We start from the raw sequence: 23448 nt of genomic DNA, 5'->3' as shown, positions 1-23448 counted from the left end.
ATTAATAATTTTCATGAGTTCCATTGGCCAAAATACTCATTATCCCTCAGTCATTCTTGGGAAGAAATGTTTCAATGTTGGCTAAATACTTGGAGTCTTGGGACAAAAACAACAATCCTTCACCATACTCATACTTGCATCCCTTGCAACTTTTTACAGGATATGCCTGAGCCTTGTGCTCTGCTCCCATAGATTTTATAAATCCAGGATAACTTCCATGTCATGCTGAAGCAGCTTGAAGTGGAGGGACCTTTGTGGAGCATGGCAAATATATCTGCATGCATGTGTGTTTGTGTTGATAATGGGATAATCAGTCATTCAGTTCAATTAGAAAATACGATAGGATAAAATGTTTAGTAGATAAAATTGTCCAGAGGATTTAGGAAAGAGAGCTAGAATTGTAAGGGTAAGCTTGATGAAGATTGTGGTACTTGAGCTATTGAATTTTGAATAACATTTGGATAGATACAGAAAAGGGCAAAGAGCATTCCTACAGAGGAGAATATGGTGGTCAAATGGACAGAGGTAGGGATAATTATGGTGTATGTTGAGGGGAGTGCCTGAGGAAAATAAAAACAATAATGAGTCAAATAATTTTAAAAAGAGAAAGAAATAAAAGACTGTATTTTCCCAGTGAAATATATATGACCACAACAAATTGATTGGAAACTTGATTGAAAAATCTTTTTTCCAATTGTTTCTCCAACTTCTACATATTACCTCATTGATGACAGAGACCTTGAATTATCTGCCCCTAGTTGTTCAAGAACCTGACTTCATGTGTAAATTAGGCCAAATGAACCATATGGTCATTTTTTTTCTTTCCTAGATTTTTATCTTTATCAAGCTAGATAAATTAAAAGAGTGAATTAAATAAAATATTTCAAGCATATACAGTATTTTTAACATGATCTCCCTTTCATTTATCTTCATTCAAAAGTAATAATACTAAGGCATCTAGGTGGTGCAGTGGATAGAGCACCAATGCTGGAGTCAGGAAGACCTGAGTTCAATTCCAACCTCAGATACTTAATAGTTACTGAGTTGTCTGACCTTGGACAGATCACTTAATCCAATTTCCATGCAAAAAATAAAAAAGGGAACAACACTGTCCTGGTCACCTAGTCTTGATATCTTTTCATCTTTGATTCCCCTTGCCTTCTACATATAGTTTTGTTGCCTTCTTTCCCCTCCTTTCCATTCCTATCCTTACCTCTCTAGTTCAATCTCTTATGTACCCCCTGTCTCCATTCTCAGCCCTCTCCATTCTATCCTGAATGATGTCCCAATCAAGTTGATCATACTTCCTTGCTCAGAAACTTCAATAGTTCCTATAAGATACATTTCAAATCATTTAACTTGGCATTCAAGGCATTATGATCTACTTTTCAACCACCTCCTACACAAATCCATCTTTAATCAAATTGGAGCATGGCTTGTACCTTCTGCCTTCAAGCCTTTGTTTTCTAATTTTAAAAAAGGTAAATCTTAAAGTGAAGCAAAATTATAAAGTAAAAAGTTTAATAACTAATTTATCTTGTGACATCATTGTAGAGAAAGTATCATGGAAATGGAGATAATATATGCTTTATTGTTAATTTACTTTTTAAAACTACAGCCAAAACACCATGGAGGTATTTTAAAAAAGGAATCTCTTCCACGGATACTGGAAGATATGCTGAAGAAAAGAAAAGGCTGAGAAATCTTGACTATTACCTACCCAAGAGGAACAACCAATTTTTGAAAATTTGGCTTAAAAAATATCCCTGGCTGTTGTATGATAACAGATCAGATCTAATGTTCTGTGGCTTGTGTCGCAAACATGGGGTGAACTCAGGAGGAAACCAAGTTAGTTTTTTTTATGGCACCAACAACTTTAGGACTGAATTTCTCCAGGCACATGACAACAGTGAGGCTCACGCCAAAGCTTCTCTGGCAGAAGCAACAGGTGTTTCTACCCCTACTGACACTGCCAAAGAACAGATGATACAGAGTAGGAACAAAGTAATCCTGGGAAGAATAGAAAACCTCTTTAGATCTTGTCATGCTATTGCCAAGACTGGGCGTCCTCTCAAAGACTTTCTCTGGATGTGCAAATTGGATGATATGAAGGGTGTTGACATTGGCCCAATATTCAGAACCGACAAGTCAGCGAGGACTTTTGTCTACTTCATTGCTGAAGTAGAACGCAGGTCACTGAGAGAGAAACTAGAAAAATGTAAGTTCTTCTCACTCATCAGTGATGGTGGCATGGATGGCTTCATAGAGGACATTGGAGTTGTGTATATACAGTTTGCATATGAGGGTAAAGTCCATTGTCAGGTTGTTGGAGTACAGACTGTGGATAAGATTGATCCTGTAGCAATAAAAAATGCCATTGAGAAAACTCTTGAAATGAATCTTCAACTCAATCTGTCCAATAAAGACTGGTCCAAAAAGCTAGTTGGATTTGGTAGCAATGGCACAGCTGTCATGGTAGGAGAGAACAATGGTGTGGCCAGGCTTTTGAAAGAAATCCAACCATGTGTGCAAACAGTTCACTGTTTTGCTCATCGACTTGAACTAGCTTACCAAGAAGCATTGCGGAATATCCAACTATACAATACTGTCAATGCTCTTCTCCAGAATGTGTATTATTTTTACCATGATTCACCTTCAAATAAAAGTGCTCTAATAGCCTCCTTTGAAGACCTTAAAATCCGCCCTGTGATTCCCTCTCGAGTTGGCAGCAACAAATGGCTCCCTCGTTTACAGACAGCTCTCCAAGTGTTTCTCAGAGGATATTCTGCAATTGTAAAGCAATTGAGAACAGTAAGTACTTTTCAGATCTATTGTTTAATTTTCTCTAAAACAAACAGGTGTGTACCTCCAAACCTCTTTCATTAAATATTTTTATAACATTTTGAAGGAAGTAAACTATTATTTTCTTTCCTGGCTATGCTATAGAGACCTGAAGACAGAAGTACTTCAGATGATCAGAAAGCTACAGAGCTGCTACAATTCCTTCTTCAAGCTGAGGTTGTCAGATTTGCCCACTTTCTGTTAGATGTAATCAATGTCCTCAGCATTTTGTCCCGAGTCAATCAAGATAGAAATTCATCAATAGGAGATGTATTTGCAACCTTACAATCAACACTAGGGACACTCAACATGTATAAAAAAAGGTAGGGCATCCTAAGATGATTGGTAACTAGAGCATACACAACAAGTTTGCTTTAGAAAATTATTCACCATTTATTTTATTTTGTGACATATTCCAGACCAGGTCCAAAGGAACGTCTGGCTGAGTCTGCCACATACTTTCTTGGTAACCAACTCACAGGAAATGGAAATATCTCTGTTGTTCGGAACACCGTCTTAACAAACCTCATAAAGCATCTTCGTGAATGTTTCAGTGATGCTAGCCATGATGTGGTGAGGGCAACCACTATTGGAAGTTTCAAATTATGGCCAGGAAAGATAGATCAAGGTAAAATAGATACACTGGTCCAAAATCCAGTATGTACTTGTTGATCTATGTATTGTGAAATCTCTATGAATAATTTCTTTTCCTCCTACATAACTTTTCCTTATGTATATCTATAGAGTTTGGTGAGAAAGAAGTATCAATTCTTACAAAGCATTATGAACTTGTTTTGGAAAGTGCCAATGTGAAAATTGATGAAGTGGACACAGAATGGAGCATGATGAAATTAGAGATTTATAATCGGTAAGAAGGAAAGCTGAGAAAAGTCAATTATGGTTAACTATTGATGGTTTTGAAGTGTTAATAATTCTTTGTATATACATATAACTAGAATTCATTAATTTTTGACACTTTTCGTTGTCTCTTATAGATTTCAGAACATCCGAAAGTTAACCTGGGATTTTGTGAATTCCATCTACTCAGTCAAGTACCCCAATATATTGACCCTAGTCGATCTGGTGCTGACACTCCCTGCAAGTTCAGCTGAGGCAGAACGTGGGTTCAGTCAGATGAAACTCACCAAGTCACAAATGCATTTTAAAATAAAGCCTGACAGTATGACAGATCTTTTAATAATTCAGCTGAATTCTCCAGACATCAACCAGTTTGATCCCAAGAAAGCCATCCAACTATGGAATACCTCTTGGCAGAGAAGTACAACCCCCACCAGTTGACCATATGATAGCTAAATCAGATTGTTCATCAAGCTCAGATAGCCTTTATGAAAGTGATTAACATTGTGGAGGGAAAAAAAACTTGGACTTTATATTTTTTCAGATAGAGTATAGAAGTCTTTATACAACCACTATAAAATGTACCCATACTGAAATATAAAAGCAAATACTCAATTAAATTTCATTTAGAAGAAATGGTGTCCAGATCTGCTTAAGTGCCTTCCAACTATGATAAAAATGTCTCTGAAGATGCTTTTTTTACTGGAATCTAATTGGACTTCAAGTCAGGCTCTCTGAATTTGAATTCTGTTATAGTGCCAAGTCACTTAACCTGATTGCCCCACATCCAGGTCCATCTCCAGTCGTCCTGATCCATATTTGGTCACTGGACCCAGATGGTCCTAGAGGAGAAAGTGAATCTGGTGACTTAGCACAGAAAACCCTCATTCAAATTTAATTCATGTGCTTGTCCTGGTCATGGTAATCGTTGAGAACAAAGGACAAACATCATCATCTACTATAGACATTTGCTAACTCTGTTGCCAGAGACTCAGTTTCCTCTTCTGTAAGAAGAAGATAATAGTATTTGAAATACCTACCTCATAGATTTGTGAGAAAGGTGCTTTTGTAAACCTTGAAGTTCAGAACACACATGGATTCTTATGATAATTCTGTGGAAGTCCCAGCACCATGTCTATGGAATGACTATATTGTAGCATTGGGGAAAGAGTACTGCACATGGAGGAAAAAAGAGTGCAAATCCTGTCTCTGCTATCTACTGTATAACCAAAGGCAAACCACTAAATCTCTCTGGTCTTCTAAACTCTGTTGAGTTTTGCTGTCCTATTCTATAAAATGAGCAAGTTGTTGATCTGATTTTGAACCAAATGCTCTCTATGGACATTTCCAGCACCAAATCTTTTAATGCTATTCCTCAAGAGATATGGCTACAAAGGATCTGCGCGGGACAGAACTGAACTTCTTGTTCACAAAGATACTACAGAATCACATTAAGGGAAAATTCTAAACAAATTTAACATTGTTACCTTCTAGGGTCTTATTGTTAAAGTTTCTATTGCAACCATTTGTGAAATTCACAAGTTCATCTCTTTGGGTTTCCATTACATTCATAAAAGTATTGGCATTGTATGCTACATGACATGAATTATCGTTTTTAAGCTCCCTCAAGGTAAAACCATTTATACAAATTAAAAATATTATTTTATGTAATGATTGCACAACAACAAATAAGGTAAACTCAAAATTGTGTGAGTTAAACATTTAAAATGTTAAACACTTAAAACTTGTAATTTTCTCTTAAATTTCTTGTAATGTATTTTCAGGATTATTCATAGTGATGATGGCTTTTCTGCCCCTTTCATTTATTTTGATTAATCTTACTGAGTTGATGAATAGTATCTTTCTAAACCATTTAAGGTCTATTGTAGTATTACTAAATTCACTTAGTAGGGTCTATGAACTTTTACAAACATATGTATTGATAACCAAATTTCAATTTATTTGCTTTCCTTTGTATATTGGGTATTTCGTTTTATTCATTTTAAAACACTGTTCTGAGAAAGATCCGTGGACTACATCCAATGGTCAAAGGAAGCATTGGCCTCCTCATGACATGTCTACATAGAGATGATGGTAATACTTTTGTCTCACTCACTATTCTGAACTTTTCAAAAGATTGCTAAATAGTCATTTCACATCAGAGGAAAGTGGCCATCTTTTTTCCTATTTTGAATTGAACATGCAGTTTAAAATTCTAAAATTTTAAAGAATTATTTCATTTCCCCAAAAAGTAGCAGGAAGTAAAAAAGTTCATGCAGAATTTAAGAAATTGAATCAACTTGATCATTCAAAAAAATTCAAGATATAGCATCTCTGATCATTCTTCTCATTTCTAAACTAAGAACAACTCTGTGCTTTGGACCTAAAAAGACCCCTGAATATCCATAGGATCCCCTCTTCACTACAGAAGGTATTCTGCAATGTAGTGTCAACTTTTTGTTTGTGGAATAGATTCAAATCTTATTTTTATTTTTTAATGCATGTGCATGAAGTTTAAAACAACAAGAATCAGCTCTTAAATACAGTGATTTCAGGTGGGGCTGGGAGTAGTGGTAAATTAAGTCAACATACCCAACTTCAAAACGCCTACAAAAATGGGCATACTTTTTTTAGGAGGTACTTGATAATGTTTAACCAATAAATTTCTTAATTAAATATACACTTTCATTCTAATAACTTAATAATAAGATCAATTCTCTCATCTTTGGAAAGCAAGTACATTCTGGTACATAGGGCTAGGTGAGGTAGAAGTGTCTGATTAGAACATAGTGGTTATTTCATATCTATCAAAAAAGCTGAAATGAAGTATGTTTCCAATGATGGAAAAATCTAAGAGAGCACATTCTTGATACAGGAAAAATGGGATAGAAATAAATTCTTATGACTTAAAAGTATTTTTCTCTTTAAGAGAGCAATTACAGAGGGAAATTTTTTATCTCTTATTTCAAAAATGTATATTTAAATATTATATATTTCAAACATTCATTAATTACTCATATAAGTAGTCTTGCTACTTGTTTCTTTTATTCTAGAAAAAAAATAGATTCATGCAATACAATAAAGTGCTTTTATTCTTTCACTAGGTTATTTGGGAAATAAACAGTTTACTGATATTTTGTATGACTTGGTGACTATGAACCTTGGAACAAACCACCTTCCTGAGGCTTGGCTACACCTCACACTGCTTGAAGTAGGTTTCAATTATCTTTGATTTGTTGTCATTCTCTGAGTGTGAAAACTTGGGTCTCTATCCTCTTTTGTAAGTGAATTATCACTTCTCAAGTAGGTAATATGGGATGAAAATTTCATATGTTCCTGAAGTAATAACTTTTATTCTACAAGGAGCTCTGAGAGACTATCTGGTATACATTGAATTAAATGCAGGACTAAGAATTAAGAAGACCAGTCTTCAAATCTAGCCTCTGACTTTTCACTCAAAATATGACAATGAGCAAGTCACTTAACTCTGTTGGAGTCTCAATTCTTCATTGGTAAAAATGTGATATTATCAGTAAATACCTGTATCAAAGGGATTGTTGAGAGTTCCAACAGAGATGATGTACTGAAAGAACTTTGCAAACTTTTAAATCAATATAAATGTCAGTTATCTTCCTTTATTCTATGCTAAATCTTCATATATTTCATTTCCAAATTATTCTTTTATCAAATTATGGAATTGGGGGGGGGATGCTTAATTTATAAAAAGAACTTTGTTGGAAACTGCGGGAGATACAAAGATTAATGATATAGAACCCCTGGCCCAAGAGGCCTTATGGTTTGATAGGGTAGATGCACATCTATACAATTAACATTAATACAGAGTAGTATATGGAAGAACAGAAGAAAAGTACATAGCATTATATAAATGATAAAAGCAGTCACTTCTACAAGGGGAAAATGAGGAAAGGTTTCATGAAGAAATTGACACAACTGATATGAAAAAACACATCTGTCATTGGACACTATGACCCTATACTGACAGAATCTTACTTGTTCATCCCTAGATAGCCAACAGTGTAAACTGTTTGGATGCCCAGGAGGTCTGAGCTTATGCTTCCTGGCACAAGTCTGACCATATCACTCCCTCTTCTTCTTGATTAACTTCAGAAGCTCCTGTTACCTCTGAGATAAGAAACAAAGTCTTTGGTTAAGAATTTCGAAACCTTTCACAGTCTGACTCCAATCTAACTTTTCAAGCTGCTTTCACATTACTCCTTTTCATGTATTCTATGCTCTTCCCAAACTGGGCTTTTTGATTCTCACTGGCAATCACAACTTCATAAAACTTATATGAAAACTAGATTTCCTTCAAAAGAAATAAGCTTGCAGATGGAATCCAAAGAGTTCATAATGCATTCAAAATTTAGATTTTTATCACAATGGGACAAAGGAAGAGAAAGTACAAATCTCTACCTAAAGGGGAGGACATAAGATGTAGTAAAAGTGGGAAAAGGACAAAACCCCCTCGAAGGAGAGGAGCAAGGCAATGGCAAAAACCTCATTCTTTTTTTTTGGGAGCTGCTAGACTATGATGATAGGATGACCTGCTTATCTATAAGGGTCCTAGGACACACAGGGAGTTTGTACACAAAATGTAGGATACAAACAACACATTCTCAGCTCAGTGTGAGGTGGGGCTTCATCCTGGCATATTCTGTATGTTCTGGGCTCAGTGTTTCTGGAAATTATGGCAATTCAATAAGACAAGATCAAAGGACCCCCTTAACATTTCTCTTCCATTTCCAACCTCCATGCTTTGTATAGATTACCATGCATTGAATAGGGTAGTAGTGTCTAATTAGAACATAGTGGTCATTTACATACTTGTCCATGTTTCCATGCATTTCTAGCTCCCTTTCAACAGTATCTCAGTTGCCTCTTCTTACTCAAGGTCTTTCCTCTTCACCTCTTCCCCAATTTTTACTTCCAATAAAAAACACTACTTTGTATATACTTCATATTTTCACTTCTATGTACATGTAATATCTCTCCCTCCCCCACTCCATTATTCTATGAGCTCTGTTAGGACCAAAATTTTTTATTTCTGCTTTTGTATTCCCAGTGCCAGTGCAATGTCCTTACCTAAAATTGAATTAAATTTAAAAAAAAGGAAAAGAGACACCTCTTCCCCACAAATCAAGACAGGAAAAATAAAAGGTTATAGAGATTTTGAACTGTGGAAAGGCAGCTAGACAAACACATACTGGGTAGCCTACCTCTTCTCAGAAAAGTAGGTAATGAGATTATCTATGGATAATGAGAGCTGTACATTTGGATTTGAGGACTTGAGAAGGAAAATAATTAGAATAATTTCTCCAGGAAATAGGCAAGTAGGTGATTCGGTGGATAAAACCCTGAGTTTGGAGTCAGAAAGACCTGAACTCAAATCTAATCCTAGTCACTGATTCTGTGATCCTGGACAAGACACTTAACTCTTTTTACCTCAGTTTCCTCAACTGTAAAATGAGACTTGTAGGCTTCCTGTGAAGACCAAATGAGATGATATTTGTAAAATGATTAGCACAGTGCCTGCCACAGTAAACAAATGCTTATTCCTTCTCTCCTCTAGGAAAATCAACAGGGGGGAAAAATTAAGTGGAAAAGAAAATAATAATAATTAATAGAGGGGTTGGCCATTGGAAAATGAGAAAAAAAACCAAGAAGTTCAAGTAAAAGAGGAAGGGCAAGAATATTCATACTAATATGAAGAAATCAAGAAATTGAAGGAGGATAATATATCAGTTTTTTTTTTTTAAGAAAGACCAATAGAGGCTGAAATTAGTAAAAAAAAAAATAACTTTTACATACCCTTTAAGGATTGCAAAGAACTTTATTTACATTATTTCATTTAGGGTCAGATAGATGGAGCGATAGAGCAATGGCCCTGGAATCAGGAGGACCTGAGTTCAAATCCAGCCTCAGATACGTAATACTTAATTAGCTGTGTGACCTTGGGCAAGTCATTTAACCCCTATTGTCCTGAAAAAATGAAAACAAACACATTATTTCATTTAATTCCCAAGAATTATTTTTATTTGTGAAAAGTCAAAAATAACTATCCATCCTATTTAAATCTATATTTAAAAATGTTTAAGGATATGTATCATTATAGTGTTGTCTTGAATCAAAGTGATGGGGTAGACTGAAGTGTGCTTAACTTGGATTCTGAAATGAAAGGCTTAACTAGAACCTAGCTTTGTATGGAAAGAGGCCTCAGACAAAAAAATATTGACAAAAATTTGTTTTTGTAAATTGACCCAAGCACATGAAATACCAAGGACAGACATCCTTGCTCCTTATCTCTAAGGACTCATGCTCCCTCTCTCTCCCTTTTCTGAGAAATTTCTGCCTTGATAACTTTGCAAACAGAAAATTCCTTTAACTTATATGGACCTGACTAAGGTCCGAAAGGTTTCTTTATAAGTAATCCCTTTTCTCCCCATAGTTGACCCCACTTTGGCCTTTTAGGTGACAATAAAAAGCTTTGACTAAAACAGATTCCTGTCTACATGCGTTCTCTCACAATCATCTACACACCAGGGAAAGGGTCCCTAGTACCTCTCTGGGTCCCTTCCCTCAAAAAATGACCAGTATTCAAGTGTTAACTCTGATACTTCTGTGACATTATGCAATTAATTTAACCTCTATCTCAATTTACTCATTTGTAAAATTTGGACTAGATGACCTGTCAGTTCTAAATATATTTTAAATATATTTTCGATCATTTATAATTCCCCAGGAATAAACCCCAACTAATAAAGGCTGTATTGTTCACAAATCAACATTAAGTTGAACAAATTTTCAAAATGGAAATAAGTTGAGTTTTTGCTCAGACTTCCTGGGTATCAAAACAATCATTATCATTACTGATCAAATTAATATTATATTAGACACTTTTTTCAAAAATAGTTGAGGATATGTCATTCTCACTTTTCACTGTAATGAATTCTTTCCCTCTTCCATCCCTCCCTTCCCCAAAATGAAGAACAACATAGCCATTGATAGCTTTTTTCTCCTGGGACACCAGCATGCCTATAGAACTTGAAGCTACTCTCACCACTTTCACATTGGAAAGGCAAAATGATGATTGAATTTTCATGGAAGACCTGAAAAGTTATTCAGCAAAACATTACTTTACAGGCTCCATCAGATGGATAGAACAATAACATCATGAAGCACAGTCTGTATTCATAAAAATATGAGGTTCTTTATTGGAAATTCTTAGCATGAAAAATGATGTAACAAAAATTTGAAGTAGTCATCTCATTGATTGATTATAATAAAAGAGCCCATGTTAATAGGAAATTAAATAAATTAATATAAAATATATTTTATGCTTTTTTCCCTTACAGTTACAAGAGATAACGGCTTTATTAATAGTGAATTCAGAATTTGTTGACTGGCGCAAGTTTTTATTAGTTGTTTCACAACCTTGGCCACTCCCATCTGAGGAAGAACTTCTTAAGACACTGAAAAGATTTAAGAAAATTGATGAAGCAGGAAAGGGCAAGGTTACCCTGGAGCAGTATAAACAGGTTCTTTATGCTATCTGTTGAATTGTTTTTTAATATATATATATGTATATATATATATACACATATGCATATTTTTTTTCATTGAAAGACAGTTTGGCATAGTGGATACAGAATTCAACTTTAAGTCAGATAGACTTGGGTTCACATCCTGCCTCTAACACCTATCTGTCATTTGATCCCTGGCAAATCACTTAACCATTCAGTTTCTTGGTCAAGTCAACAAACATTTATTAAGGGGCAACTAAGTAGTGACAAAAGGCATTTATTAATCACTTACTGTGTGCAAAGCAGCTAGGGATTCAGTGGATAAAGCACTGGATCTAAAGTCAGGTAAAGCTGAGTTCAAATTCAGTCACTGACACTAGCTGCATGATCCTGGGCAAGTCACTTCACTTAACTTCTGTCTCAGTTTTCCCATATCTAAAAGAGCTGGAGAAGGAAATGGAATACCACTCCAGTATTTTTGCCAAGAAAACCTTATGGACAGTGTTGGTGTACTTTGGTCCACAGGGTCACAGAGTCAGACACAACCCTGAGGATGCAAAGAAAGGCCCCAAACAGTTCCAGTTCTCCAGAAACTCATAGGTTAATGGGAGAAACAACATGTAAACAACATTGTTCAAATAAGATTTATATGGAATAAATTGGAGATTATCAATGGAGAGAAGTCATTGACTTTAAGGGAAACCAGGAAAAGCTGATTATAGAACATGGGATTCTAGCTCAAACTGGAAGAAAGCCAAAGAAACCCAGAGTTGAGAGAAGGAAGGTGAGAATTCAGGCATGAGGATGAGGGAAATTCACTGACAGTGCTTGGAGAATTTGACTCAAGGAAATGGAAAGAAACCAGTGTATCTGGATCACAAAGAAAGGGGTGAGGGAATTAAGTGTAAGAATAGTGGAAAGGTGCTGATGATATTTATCCTTCATTCTCAAAGAAGACCAGGACACCAGGGAGGTGATGCCAAAACAAGTATGTTGATTGGATTTGAGTGAAGGGATGCTGTGCTAAGTCACCAGCCTCACTTTATCCTCTGAAGCCATTTGGGTCCAGGGGCCAGATCTGGATCAGGGCAACAAAGATGATCCTGGATTTGAGGCAATCAGGATTAAGTGACTTAGGGCAGCTGGATGGCCCAGTGGAGAGATGACCAGCTCTGAAGTCAGAAGGACCTGAGTTCAAATCTGATCTCAGTCACTTACTAGCTGTGTGAACTTGGGAAAGTCACTGGAAAGGAAGGTAAAAGTCAAGTTACAAATGACTTGAAGGCCATATAGAAGATTTTATATTTGATACTGAAGATAGTACTGTACCACTGGAGTTTATTGAAGGTGGGAGGAGTAAATGATGGAATGATAAAAGTCAAGTTTGCAGTTTAAGATCAATCTATTCTACTAACTCTACTCTCTACCATTGCTGACCTTCAGTCATAGAGAAAGTTTCTTCATCTGGACATTCTCTATGCCAGTGAAATCACAGATTTAGCCTCTATCTCTACTTCTTTTTTCTTTACAAAGTTGCTACAACATTCTGTGTCTACCAGTATCATGCCTTTCTTCTACCTACTTAAAGTCTAATAACATTGTGGGTAGTACCAGTAATCTGTCAAATATCTTCTAACAAGTCCATGGCAGATGAATGAATGGATTGATATTGTATGTGTTGAATTCTATTAACTATTTAGAAAATGGAAACTTGGTTCCTCCTTAAGTAAATTACAATCTAATTGGGGAGACAAGACAAAGAAAGTGGCAGATGATGTAGGGAAGTATACAACTATATGGTACTGAACATCAGTAGGAGTTCATAAAAACATCAGTCCCATCTGGAGGAGTTTGGAAAAGCTTCATGGAGGAAGGTAGGTTTACGCTCAGCTTTGATCTATAGGGAGTAGGATTTGTAGAACTGGAGGAAAAGAGGGAAAGGCATTTGAGGCAAGAAAACTTGAACAAAAGCTAAAAAAACAAGAATGAGCATAGTGTGTTCATAGAATATTTAAAAAAATAGAAAAAGGAGCATTCATATTTTGGAGAAGTAGAAAATAAGGTAGGGCCAAATCATGAAGACTGAAAGCCAGAAAGAATGATTCAGAAAGTAGGAAGTCATTGAAGGTTTTTGAGCATAGTGGTAGGAGTTGTCATGACAAAAATAATTAAATTTTAACAGTGTTATTACAAAGGAAGGATTAAAAGGAAAAGGACCAAATAAGTCATCTTTATGTCAAATTTTCCCAGGAGCACAATAGCTACTGTCATTACCACATGCATTAGAATATAATGATTAGATTCTCCTAACCCTAATTATAACTGTTTGCTTCCTCTTTCTGATGTTTGATTCATCTCCTGTGTTTGGGAACCCTGGTCTGAGTCAGCCTGGTTTCCGTATCTTATTCCCCTGGGAACTGTGTGAACTGATCACATTATTTAGTTTTTTTATACCATTTTAACTCTGAAAGTCTCTTTATGATTATAGTCTAAGTCTACACACAAGCAAGATCATGAGTTTTTTTAATCTGGCTGTCAATACTGATCAGATTCACTAATTTGTTCATTTCACTGGTTCACTTCATCCACAAGGTCTCCAAAGATATATGGGGATTTCAGTGAAATGCTGTATTTATAATAGTGTGATGGTCTATAAGAGGTTTGTCTTACTAACCCAAAAGATTCACATTTCTTTCCCTTCAACTAATATCCAACATCCATAATATCCTTTAGGGAACTTGCTTTGATGTCCTCATGCATATTTCGCTTATCAGAATAAATTTCATTTGGATGAAGAAAATTACTCTTCCCACAGCCAAATCACATTTTGGAAAACATCCATTAACAGTAAAAATGACTTCCCTAATGCAGCCATTGGGTCAATAGCTTTTTGGGTTGATACCCCCTTTACTTTCTAAATAAGGCAATTTTTGAAGTGAATCTTTGACTCCAAATAGTAAGAAAATGGAGGACTCTAACCATATAGTACATGTCCCTTAACATAAAACCCCAGTCTGAGCATCATTTTGCACAAACTTGAAAAGAAAAAAAAAGATATAGACAAGAACTCTCTATATTTAGAAAATTGTTGAACTAAAATCAGCACTGCGCTAACCAAGGATTAGATTTCTATTGAAAACTGGATGTTCAATATTTTAATAGAAAGTCATCCTCCCTATGGTACTGAAACAAATAATAACTTTGTTTCCTTTAGCATTTAGCTTTCAGTAAATTCTTCTGTTTCTTTGCAAGGAAAAAAATGTAATGTGTTTTTAACAATAAATATAACAGAACTGATAACAAAAAAACCCAACAAATCCAAAGTACAAAAAAGAATTTTCAATTTCTTTATTTGTAATTCAAGATCATAGTATATTTAATGGACCCCTCAAATGATTATAAAGCATTCATTCACTGACTTTTAAAAATCGGTTAATAAGAAAGTAATAACTTTCTCTCTACTTTTGCAACTAAGCAGCAAACTTTCATGCTAGATCTATTTAAACATCTTGCAAATATAAAGGATGATAACTTGAAGATAGTATCATTCATTCATTTGCTATAAAGACATTAATGAGTCAATAGATTTTGAAAGTAAAGTAAACCAGTGACATGAGATGATTAAATAATGAATGTCTTTCAAAAGGTAGTAAAAAGAAAATAGTTATTCTGAACTCCTTTGAAATCCTTCAATACCATCTAAAAATTATTTTAAAGGGAGATAGAATGAAATTATTTTCCTGAGTACTTTTGGCTGTCCAAAAAAGAGAACTTCAAAGGATTTGTCAGCAGGATAATTTGTCCATCTCTAAGAAGACAGCATTGAACTTCATCAAAAGTAAAAGTACAAAGATTAAAAAGATACAAGATTCTTGGTTTAATAAGAAGGCAAATGAAATTCAGTTTTTTATTAATAGTAACAACCCAAAATGCTTTCCTCATGCTTTGAAATCTTATTTATGGGTCAAAGATCCTATGTTACATCTCAGCTAGTCAACACTGATGGAGCCATGTTGATTAATGATAAGGATATGATCCTGGAAAGATGGCTTAAACACTGCCATAGCATTCTCAATAGACTATCATCAACCAAAGCTGAAGTCACTGATTGTTTACCTCAACTTGAAGTCAATCCCTATCTAGTCAAACTTCTAATTGAAGAAGTTTTTAATGTTATTAGGCTTCTCTCTTGTAGCAAACCTTCTGATACCGATTCTGTTCCAGCTGAGAATTAAAAGGCAGAAGATTCATTGCTCATATAAAAGCTGACTAAAATCTTCCAAGTTAAATGACAAGAGGTGGTTATCCTCTAGGAGTTCAAGGATGCCTCCATTGTCCATCTCTATAAAGGAGAAGGAAATAGGTTGTCCCTGAGACAATCACTGAAAGGCCTTTTTCTTAGTCAATGCCAGTAAGATTCTTGCTAAACAAAAAACTGAAAATTGAGGAGTTGCCCATCAATTTGGAACAGCTAAAGAAAGTAAAGAATATGAATGTAATGGAATATTGTGCTATAAGGATAATAAACAGATTTCAGCAAAAACTTGGAAAGACAAATGAACTGATGCAAAGTGAAATTAGCAGAACCAGAGGAACACTGGACAGAGTATCAGTAACATTGTGCAGTGAAAAACTATGATTGACTGAGCTCTTCTCAGTAATATAATGATCTAAAATAATTCTAAATGATTCATGATAGAAAATGCCATTCACGTCCAAAGAAAGTTGTCTGATTGCAAATCCAAGCTTACATTTTCACTTTTTGTTTTTCATGGTTTTTTATTTTGTAAACTATTTCTTTTTATACAACATGGCTAATATGGAAATAGATTTTATATTATATATAACTTATTTCAAAATTGCTTACAATCTGAGGGAGGAAAGAGAAAATTTGGATCTCAAAATTATATTTTAAAAATGAATTTTAAAAATTATCTTTATATGTAATTGGAAAAAATGAAATACTATTTAAGAAAAAAGATTCTTGCTAGAGTACTCTTTCATAGGTTGGTCCTTCATCTGGAAAATAGTTATCTACCCAAGAGTCATGTAACTTTAGAAAGAATTAAGGAATGGTTGATATGGGATTTGTTGCCCAGAGAAATTCCTGGAGCAGAACAGAGGTTTGTACTTAATGCTTGATGATCTCACCAAGGCCTTTGATAGGTTCATTCCTAGGGGCTTGTGGAAGATCACTGCAAAATTTGATTGCCCAGAAGTCATTAGTATCATACAATAGTTTCACAAAGTTATGCTTACACAAGTTCTGGATTATGGACAATGATCTCACAGTTTCCTAGTCATCAGTGTAGTGAAGTAGGAGTATGTGCTTGCTCCCAATTAGCATGATGCTTTCAACAATGTTGTTGAATGCCTCTGATGTAGATGAAAAGGGCATCAGGGTCAGATACCATACCATATTTAATTTAAAATGGTTACAAGCTAAGACTTAAGTGAAGGGAGAGTTGGAACATGACTTTCTGTTCATTGATGATGCTGAATTCACTGCAAACCTTGAGGTTAAGATGCAACAGAGTATGAACAGATTCTCTGCCACTTGTATTAATTTTGGCCTGACAGATACCACTAAAAAAAACTACAGCAAAAGAGGATCTACATCACCCAGAATCACATCATACATACATACATGGAACCATCAATTACAGCAAATGAAGAAATTTTGAAAATTGTGGTTAAATTCACTTATCTTGGCAGCATATTTGCCAGGTATGTAGACATGGATGATGGGGTTTGCATTGTAAGAGCTACCTCAGTGTTTGGGGGATCTCAAAAGAAAGTGTAGGAGAAAGGAGATATTTGACTGCCTACCAAACTGAAGTTCTACAGAGCCATTGTGCTGTCCTCATTTTTGTATACCTGCAAAACCTATACATTATGCCAGCACCTTGTCAGGAAAATAAATTGCTTCTATTTAATTATCTTAGGAAGATTCTAAGATCACCTGGTGAGATAAGGTCCTGGACAAATGAGGTTCCTTCCTGAGCTGAACTATCAAGCATTTGAACTCTACTGCAGAGTGCAGCTCCAATAGGTTGTTCAAATATCAAATACATTTTCACTCAGATGAAGGTCAGAAGAAGTTATACAAGGTCTCAATCATGAATTGTGAAACATGGGGGACACTGGTACAGAACTGTCTAGCACAGTGTACCCCATATGCCACACCTGCTTCAAAAACAGCACTGGGCTCTATGAGCAAAGCAGAATTTTAGTAGCTCAAAGGAAATGTGAGATGTGCAAATTTAGAGACATCTTCACTCCAACTATTCAGAAAGGACTATTTGCTCCTAACCAATGACTTTACTATAAGGGACTCCTTCTAGAAAAGAGGCCCTTGGAAATTATTGTTACCTTATGCAACCTACCAGGGAATTGCCATAAGAAAGTTAACAGAGCTGCTGGGCTATCAACATGGTTCCTGAGATCTAGTCCTGCCCTGAGCTCATGAGAATAAAAAGTGACTTCTGCATTGAACAAAAGGTTGAACTAAATTACCTAAAATAATCTCTTTTGATTCCTAGAGATTTTCACATCTCCTACAGTCCATAAGTACACAGAAATCTTTGTTTAATTCAGACCATTGACTGCTGAAGATGATATGAGGATCCTTTACTGGATTTTGCAGAGCTCAGGCAATTTGTAGTTTGTTTAAATTCTAATTCAAATAAATAGACTTAGAGAGGGAAAATGTGGAATGCCACCAGGCATAATGTATGAAAATCCTAATATAGAAACTATGAAATAAATAAGTGAAAAATAAATAAATTATATAAATAAATAAATAGATAATTACATAAGTATAGATAGATGAATAAAGTATTTCATCAGATACATATTGCCATCTTTAATCAGGACCTTGCCCAGATGTACCGATTGCTTGACTGTTGGGTTTTCTTTATCTTATTATTTGTTGTTGTATTACTGTAGATTTACCACAGCAGCAAATTAGAGATTCTGACTACAAGGTATAATAACATGTAGAACTTTTGAAATCAGATGAAGGCACTTGTATATGTGGGGCTCAACAATTAAGAAATATAACAAGAAAATGTTCCTTCAAATTTGCTTGGAGCTATGCTTCAACTCTCATGTGCTATCCTTTATCACAAGTCATGGTTTTTACTCCCAGAAAATTTTTTGTTGTAAAATTACTGACTCATATTTGTCAGTCAGCATAATTATAGGGTTAATGAGTCAGAAGTTCCAGGATACAAGGTTTGCATTATGTTCTATATGAAAAAGTAGGACTTTAAGATAGTATGGTCATATTTTAGAGACAGAGCTCAAGATATTTCCATATTTAAAAAAAGTAATCATGTAATAATCAAGTAAAACAGGATGTGGTTGACTTAGCCTCCCTTATCAATTTGAACCCTTACCTACTTAGTTCTGCAAATGCTGATTTTTATGCAACTACAATTGACACTCATTTTGTTTCTAACTAACATTGCTTATTTTTCAAGGCTTTATCTCCTGGCCCTTCTACCTTGTCCCCCACCCCCCTCTCCTCATGCTCTGTCTCTTAGACCTCCCCTATACTTTAGAATGGGAAAGACAAGAGTATGAATGCAGAATTGATGTACTCTTGCTCTTGGGGCAAATTGATAGAAGTTGTACATTCTGAAAGGCATGAATAACCAGGAACCAGGAACCTCCTAATTGGTGTCCTGGACAAAAGGCTCTCCCTCCTCTAATCCTCCAAATAGCATTTTTAAAACACAGAGCTGGCTGATTATAGGACACTTCCCTCCTCAATAAACTCTAGTGGATCCATATTATGTCTTCTTTCAAATTCTAAAGCTCTTCACAATCTAATTCCAATTTATTTTTCCTTGCTCTTTATACTATATTCCCTTCCAGGCAGGGAACAATTCAGTTACTCATGACTGGAATGTATCTGCTCCCCTAACTTAAGCCTCTTTTCAAATATGTAAAAAAGAAAAGCTAATCAACATTTGGGGAGGCTGCACTAGCAGCAAAGGGGATTAGGAGAGGTATTATGAAGATGATGGCCTGTGACAAACTTTTTTACATATTCATAAATATTTTACATTTTATTTTACATAAATGCATGTCTTTCTACCAATAAAATCTAAGCTACTTATAAGCAAAAACCATTTCTTCTTTTTCTCCATTACTTAGTAAAAGGAGTGCCTGACACATAATAGGTGGTTAGTTGGTTGGTTGCTTAGTTCTTGTCTTTCATTATCAAAGAAGACCAAAATGACATTACTATGTTAGAGACAAGGCATGATGTGTCTGACTGTGGGTAATGGGACCAAAATGAGCTTGGAATGCTCTACCAGAGGTCAGGCACAAATAGTCCAGGTAGTATATACTTTAGAAATACTTGTTATTTAATTGAGTTTTCTACTTGGATCAATTATTTTCTAATGTGCTTCCTTAAGTTTTATATTCAAAGATTTAATTTGTACTTTTCATAAATAAGAAAAATACAAGATTATTAAAGAATTTGAAAATGACTGGTAGATTAGAAAGCATGTTTATGGGAAGCTAGGTGGCGCAGTGGATAAAGCACCGGCCCTAGAGTCAGGAGTACCTGGGTTCAAATCCGGTCTCAGACACTTAGTAACTGCCTAGCTGTGTGGCCTTGGGCAAACCACTTAACCCCTTTGCCTTGCAAAAAACCTTAAAAAAAAGTATGTTTGATAGACCCTCATGTCTACAGTAGCTAGGTAGTGTAGTGGAAGGAAGAACTGAATTCAAAAGTGGACTTAAATACTAGCAAGTAAATGAGTAATCCTAGGCAAGTCACTTAACCTCTGTTTGCCTTAGAATCCTCATGCATAAAATGAGGCTAATAATAATACATATCTCTTGGGGTTTGGATGAGGATCAAATGAAATAATAAATGTAAAACCCAGCACAGGGCCTACCACAAAACAAGAATTATATCATTATTAGCTATTATTATTATAAGGCACTAAGGCACACTGTGAATAATTCTTCAGGCTTCTTATCCTAAAATCATAAAGAAGTTTCTTGAGGCTGCAGTTTCTTTTGAGTAAGGTTGTATAGCCCGTCCCAATCTAAGACCTAAGCTACTTTTCTGCCTTATATCCAGAACCAAAAATAACTATTCTCTACGCAATTCTCCATAACTTATTGACAGGTAAAACCAGTCCTTTGATGCAGTTCCCCCTTAGGTTCAATTGATTCTCACTAAAATTCACATCAAAAGCCAGAGACAGATTGGTCTAATAAGAAAGGAGAGAGCATGGAACCAGACTAGAAGTATTCTTGATCTTGAAGAGGGGGCAAACTGGTAGAAGTTGTACATTCTGAAAGGTATCAATAACTAGGAATCCATCCACAAATATTCAATGAATATCTTTTATGTGATGAGATCAATGTAGTAAGAGATCAATAGCTTCACTGATATGAAACTCCTCTACCAATATGAGTTGAAGCCCTACAAGTAGTTTTAAGTTCCAAGGAGCAAAAGAATCATTACCCTGTGATGAGCCCTTTGAACTCAGGTAGTGGTAATTAGAACCAAGCCAGGCACAGTCCAGTTCATTGTTAGATGCATCTGCTAAGTCTTTTCTGATTTCTAGAACTTGGCAGAGCTTATGCCCTCCTGATTTGGAATCAAGGTTCACTTGTGCTGCATAATGAGGCAGCAGATTAAAATATAAATTCTGCCCTCAAATGGCATTATAAAACTAAATAGGTAATGTGTGTTATTGATTCTAAGTTACATTGGAATTCAGAGGTGAGAGATCTTTGGGGGAGCTATAAGAGCCAGGGAAATCTTCCCAGAAAAACTTGACAGTCCTCACATCAGCTACAAACAATCTACTCTTCTCAAGTCATCAACTAGCTCTTCTACCTCACTCTCATTCTCCTCAATTCTTCTCCTCTCTTCCTCTGATTCTTTCTCCTCTTTCCCTCTAATCTCAGAGGAAGAGATTTCCCTTCTCCATGCTAAAACTAACTTTTTCCATAATCTGTATCTTTGATCTGTACCCCTTTGCACATCTGCACACATCTTAATCCTGCCCTGTCTCTCCTCTCCTTTCTTCAACCTTTTCTTTCTCTCTCTCATTTTATCTCTTATGTTGATTCTGTCTATCCCTGTTTCTCTCTGTCTTTCTCTGATTCTATGTCTATCTCTGTCTCTCTGTCTCTCTCTCATTCCTTCCTTTTCTTAGTCTAAAAGTGCTCAGGCCTCTTCCTTTTAACATTTCTCTTGATCCTGACAACACCTCAGATCATTATCCTTTCTCTTTCCTCCATCTTCATTGTCTAGTTCACAGAAAGTTTACACAAAAGGCAAGGGAAAAGAAGGGATCCAGAAGAAATGGATGAACCTCCATGTCCAATAACCTAGAGGAGATCAAAGAAGATAAACTGCGAATGATCATTTCATTTTCATTAAACTTTCACTTTGGAGAGAGTTTGAACAATAAAATTAAAAGAATGGAAGCTATGTTGCCAAGGGTTAAGAAGTGGCTAGGTGATAGGGAAGTAAAAGCAGCAAGATACATAATAATGAACACTTCTCATACTTATTCTACTCTTTAATTGTTGGTTGCCTCTAAGTTCCAGTCTTAGTTCTCTCTCTCTCTCTCTCTCTCTCTCTCTCTCTCTCTCTCTCTCTCTCTCTCTCTGCCCTCTCCTTGCTCTCTCCTCTACTCCCAAGGTTTCAGTCATCTCTATGCAAATGATCTTTCAAGTAAATTTTTCTATTCATACCTTTACACAGAGGTTGTCCTACATTTCCAACTATCTGAGTATCAACAGCCTAAATTCAGCATCTGTCAACATGGTTTAGTACAGACATATGTCTCAGCTCTCTCTAATGTGGTCAAACTACATTAAAATATAATTGAAAAATATTTTTAAAAATTGATTAAAAACAATATATTTTATACAATATAATGATTGACTTTAAAACTAAGGATCCTTTGTATAGTTTAAAGGTCCCATTTCTATTTGAGGTTGACACCTCTAGGGTAGTAGACAGGTCTGGGTTTAAATCATAACTCTGGGGAAAGCTAGGTGACCCAGTGGATAGAGCACCAGCCCTGGAGTCAAGAGGACCTGAGTTCAAATCTGACCCCAGACACTTAATGATTACCTAGCTGTGTGACCTTGGGCAAGTCACTTAACCCCATTACCTTGCCAATAAAACAAAAAGAAATAAATTATAACTGTCACAAACTACCTGTGAGAACTTGGTCAAGGCAATTCACTCAGTGAAACTCAGTTTAGGCAGCTTCAAATCATCAGGAGGTTGAACTAAATGATATCTGAAGCCTCCTTTAATTATTCTAAAGTTTGTGTCTTAAACTGAACTTTTATTTGTTCCTTCAACACATATTTATTAAGACTATTGTAAATTTTCACCAGACTTTTTGCCCATGTGTGGTAAAGGAGGGAGTAGAAAAAAGTATAACTTAAAAATATGCAAGTGGATAAATGTTGAAAAACCTTCATAGCATGTAATTAGAAAAATAAAAAATTAAACACAAAATCTATTATAATGGTATATAAATAGCCTTGATACGAGGGTATTTAAAAATTATTTTATCCCCCAAATTTAGAACTTTAAAGGATAGTAGGGTGAATAGACAAAAACAACTCACCATAAGTAGAAGCCCATGATACATGATAATTAGAAAATTTCAAGAAAAAAAGTTTTGTACTCAAATTTCTGAAAGAAATGTTTTAAAAGATTACTCTTGTTCTGCTATTCAGAGAGATTTTGAAAGAAAATAAGTTTGTTTGCAATCTAAGGTACTCTCCCAATGATAAAGAATAAAGTTATAAAATGGCATGGTGCCAGTGCAAATAGAACAAAAAAAGAAATGAATGTAGTAGACATTTTGAAAGCAAAAATGGGAAGACATTTTGATTAACTGACTAGGTTGAAGAAGGAAAAGTCCAAGATGACCCAGGGTTACTGGGGAAAAAAGCAGCAGAATGGGAGGTGTCAATAGTAGAAATAAGTCAGAAAGGGCAGTTGGTCATTGGTGGAATGAGGTGAGGGAGATGAATTTGATTTCAATTGTCTTGACTTTTAAATAACTACTAATGTGAAAATTAAAAAATCAAGATTCAACAGAAATATAAAACTGGAGTCTAGAAGTTATCAGGGCTTAAAATATAGTCTTGGAATTCACCTTGTATTTGGAGGTGAAGACTGAAATAGTGGGAATAA

At 35.4% G+C, this 23448-nt stretch overlaps 1 protein-coding gene across 1 annotated transcript in view; it reads left to right on the top strand.

Annotated features, from left to right (window-relative positions):
* Positions 1 to 23448, top strand: part of SPEF2 (sperm flagellar 2) — a 374057-nt gene that overhangs the window by 307963 nt on the left and 42646 nt on the right. The window contains 2 exon segments of the mRNA XM_074206967.1: positions 6804 to 6910; positions 11073 to 11255. Coding sequence (XP_074063068.1) covers positions 6804 to 6910; positions 11073 to 11255 — 290 coding nt within the window.

Source organism: Macrotis lagotis, chromosome X, assembly GCF_037893015.1.
Source record: "Macrotis lagotis isolate mMagLag1 chromosome X, bilby.v1.9.chrom.fasta, whole genome shotgun sequence".
Classification (NCBI taxonomy): Eukaryota; Metazoa; Chordata; class Mammalia; order Peramelemorphia; family Peramelidae; genus Macrotis; species Macrotis lagotis.
The sequence above is the reverse complement of the archived record's forward strand: the minus strand, read 5'-3'. Positions and strand labels throughout refer to the sequence as shown.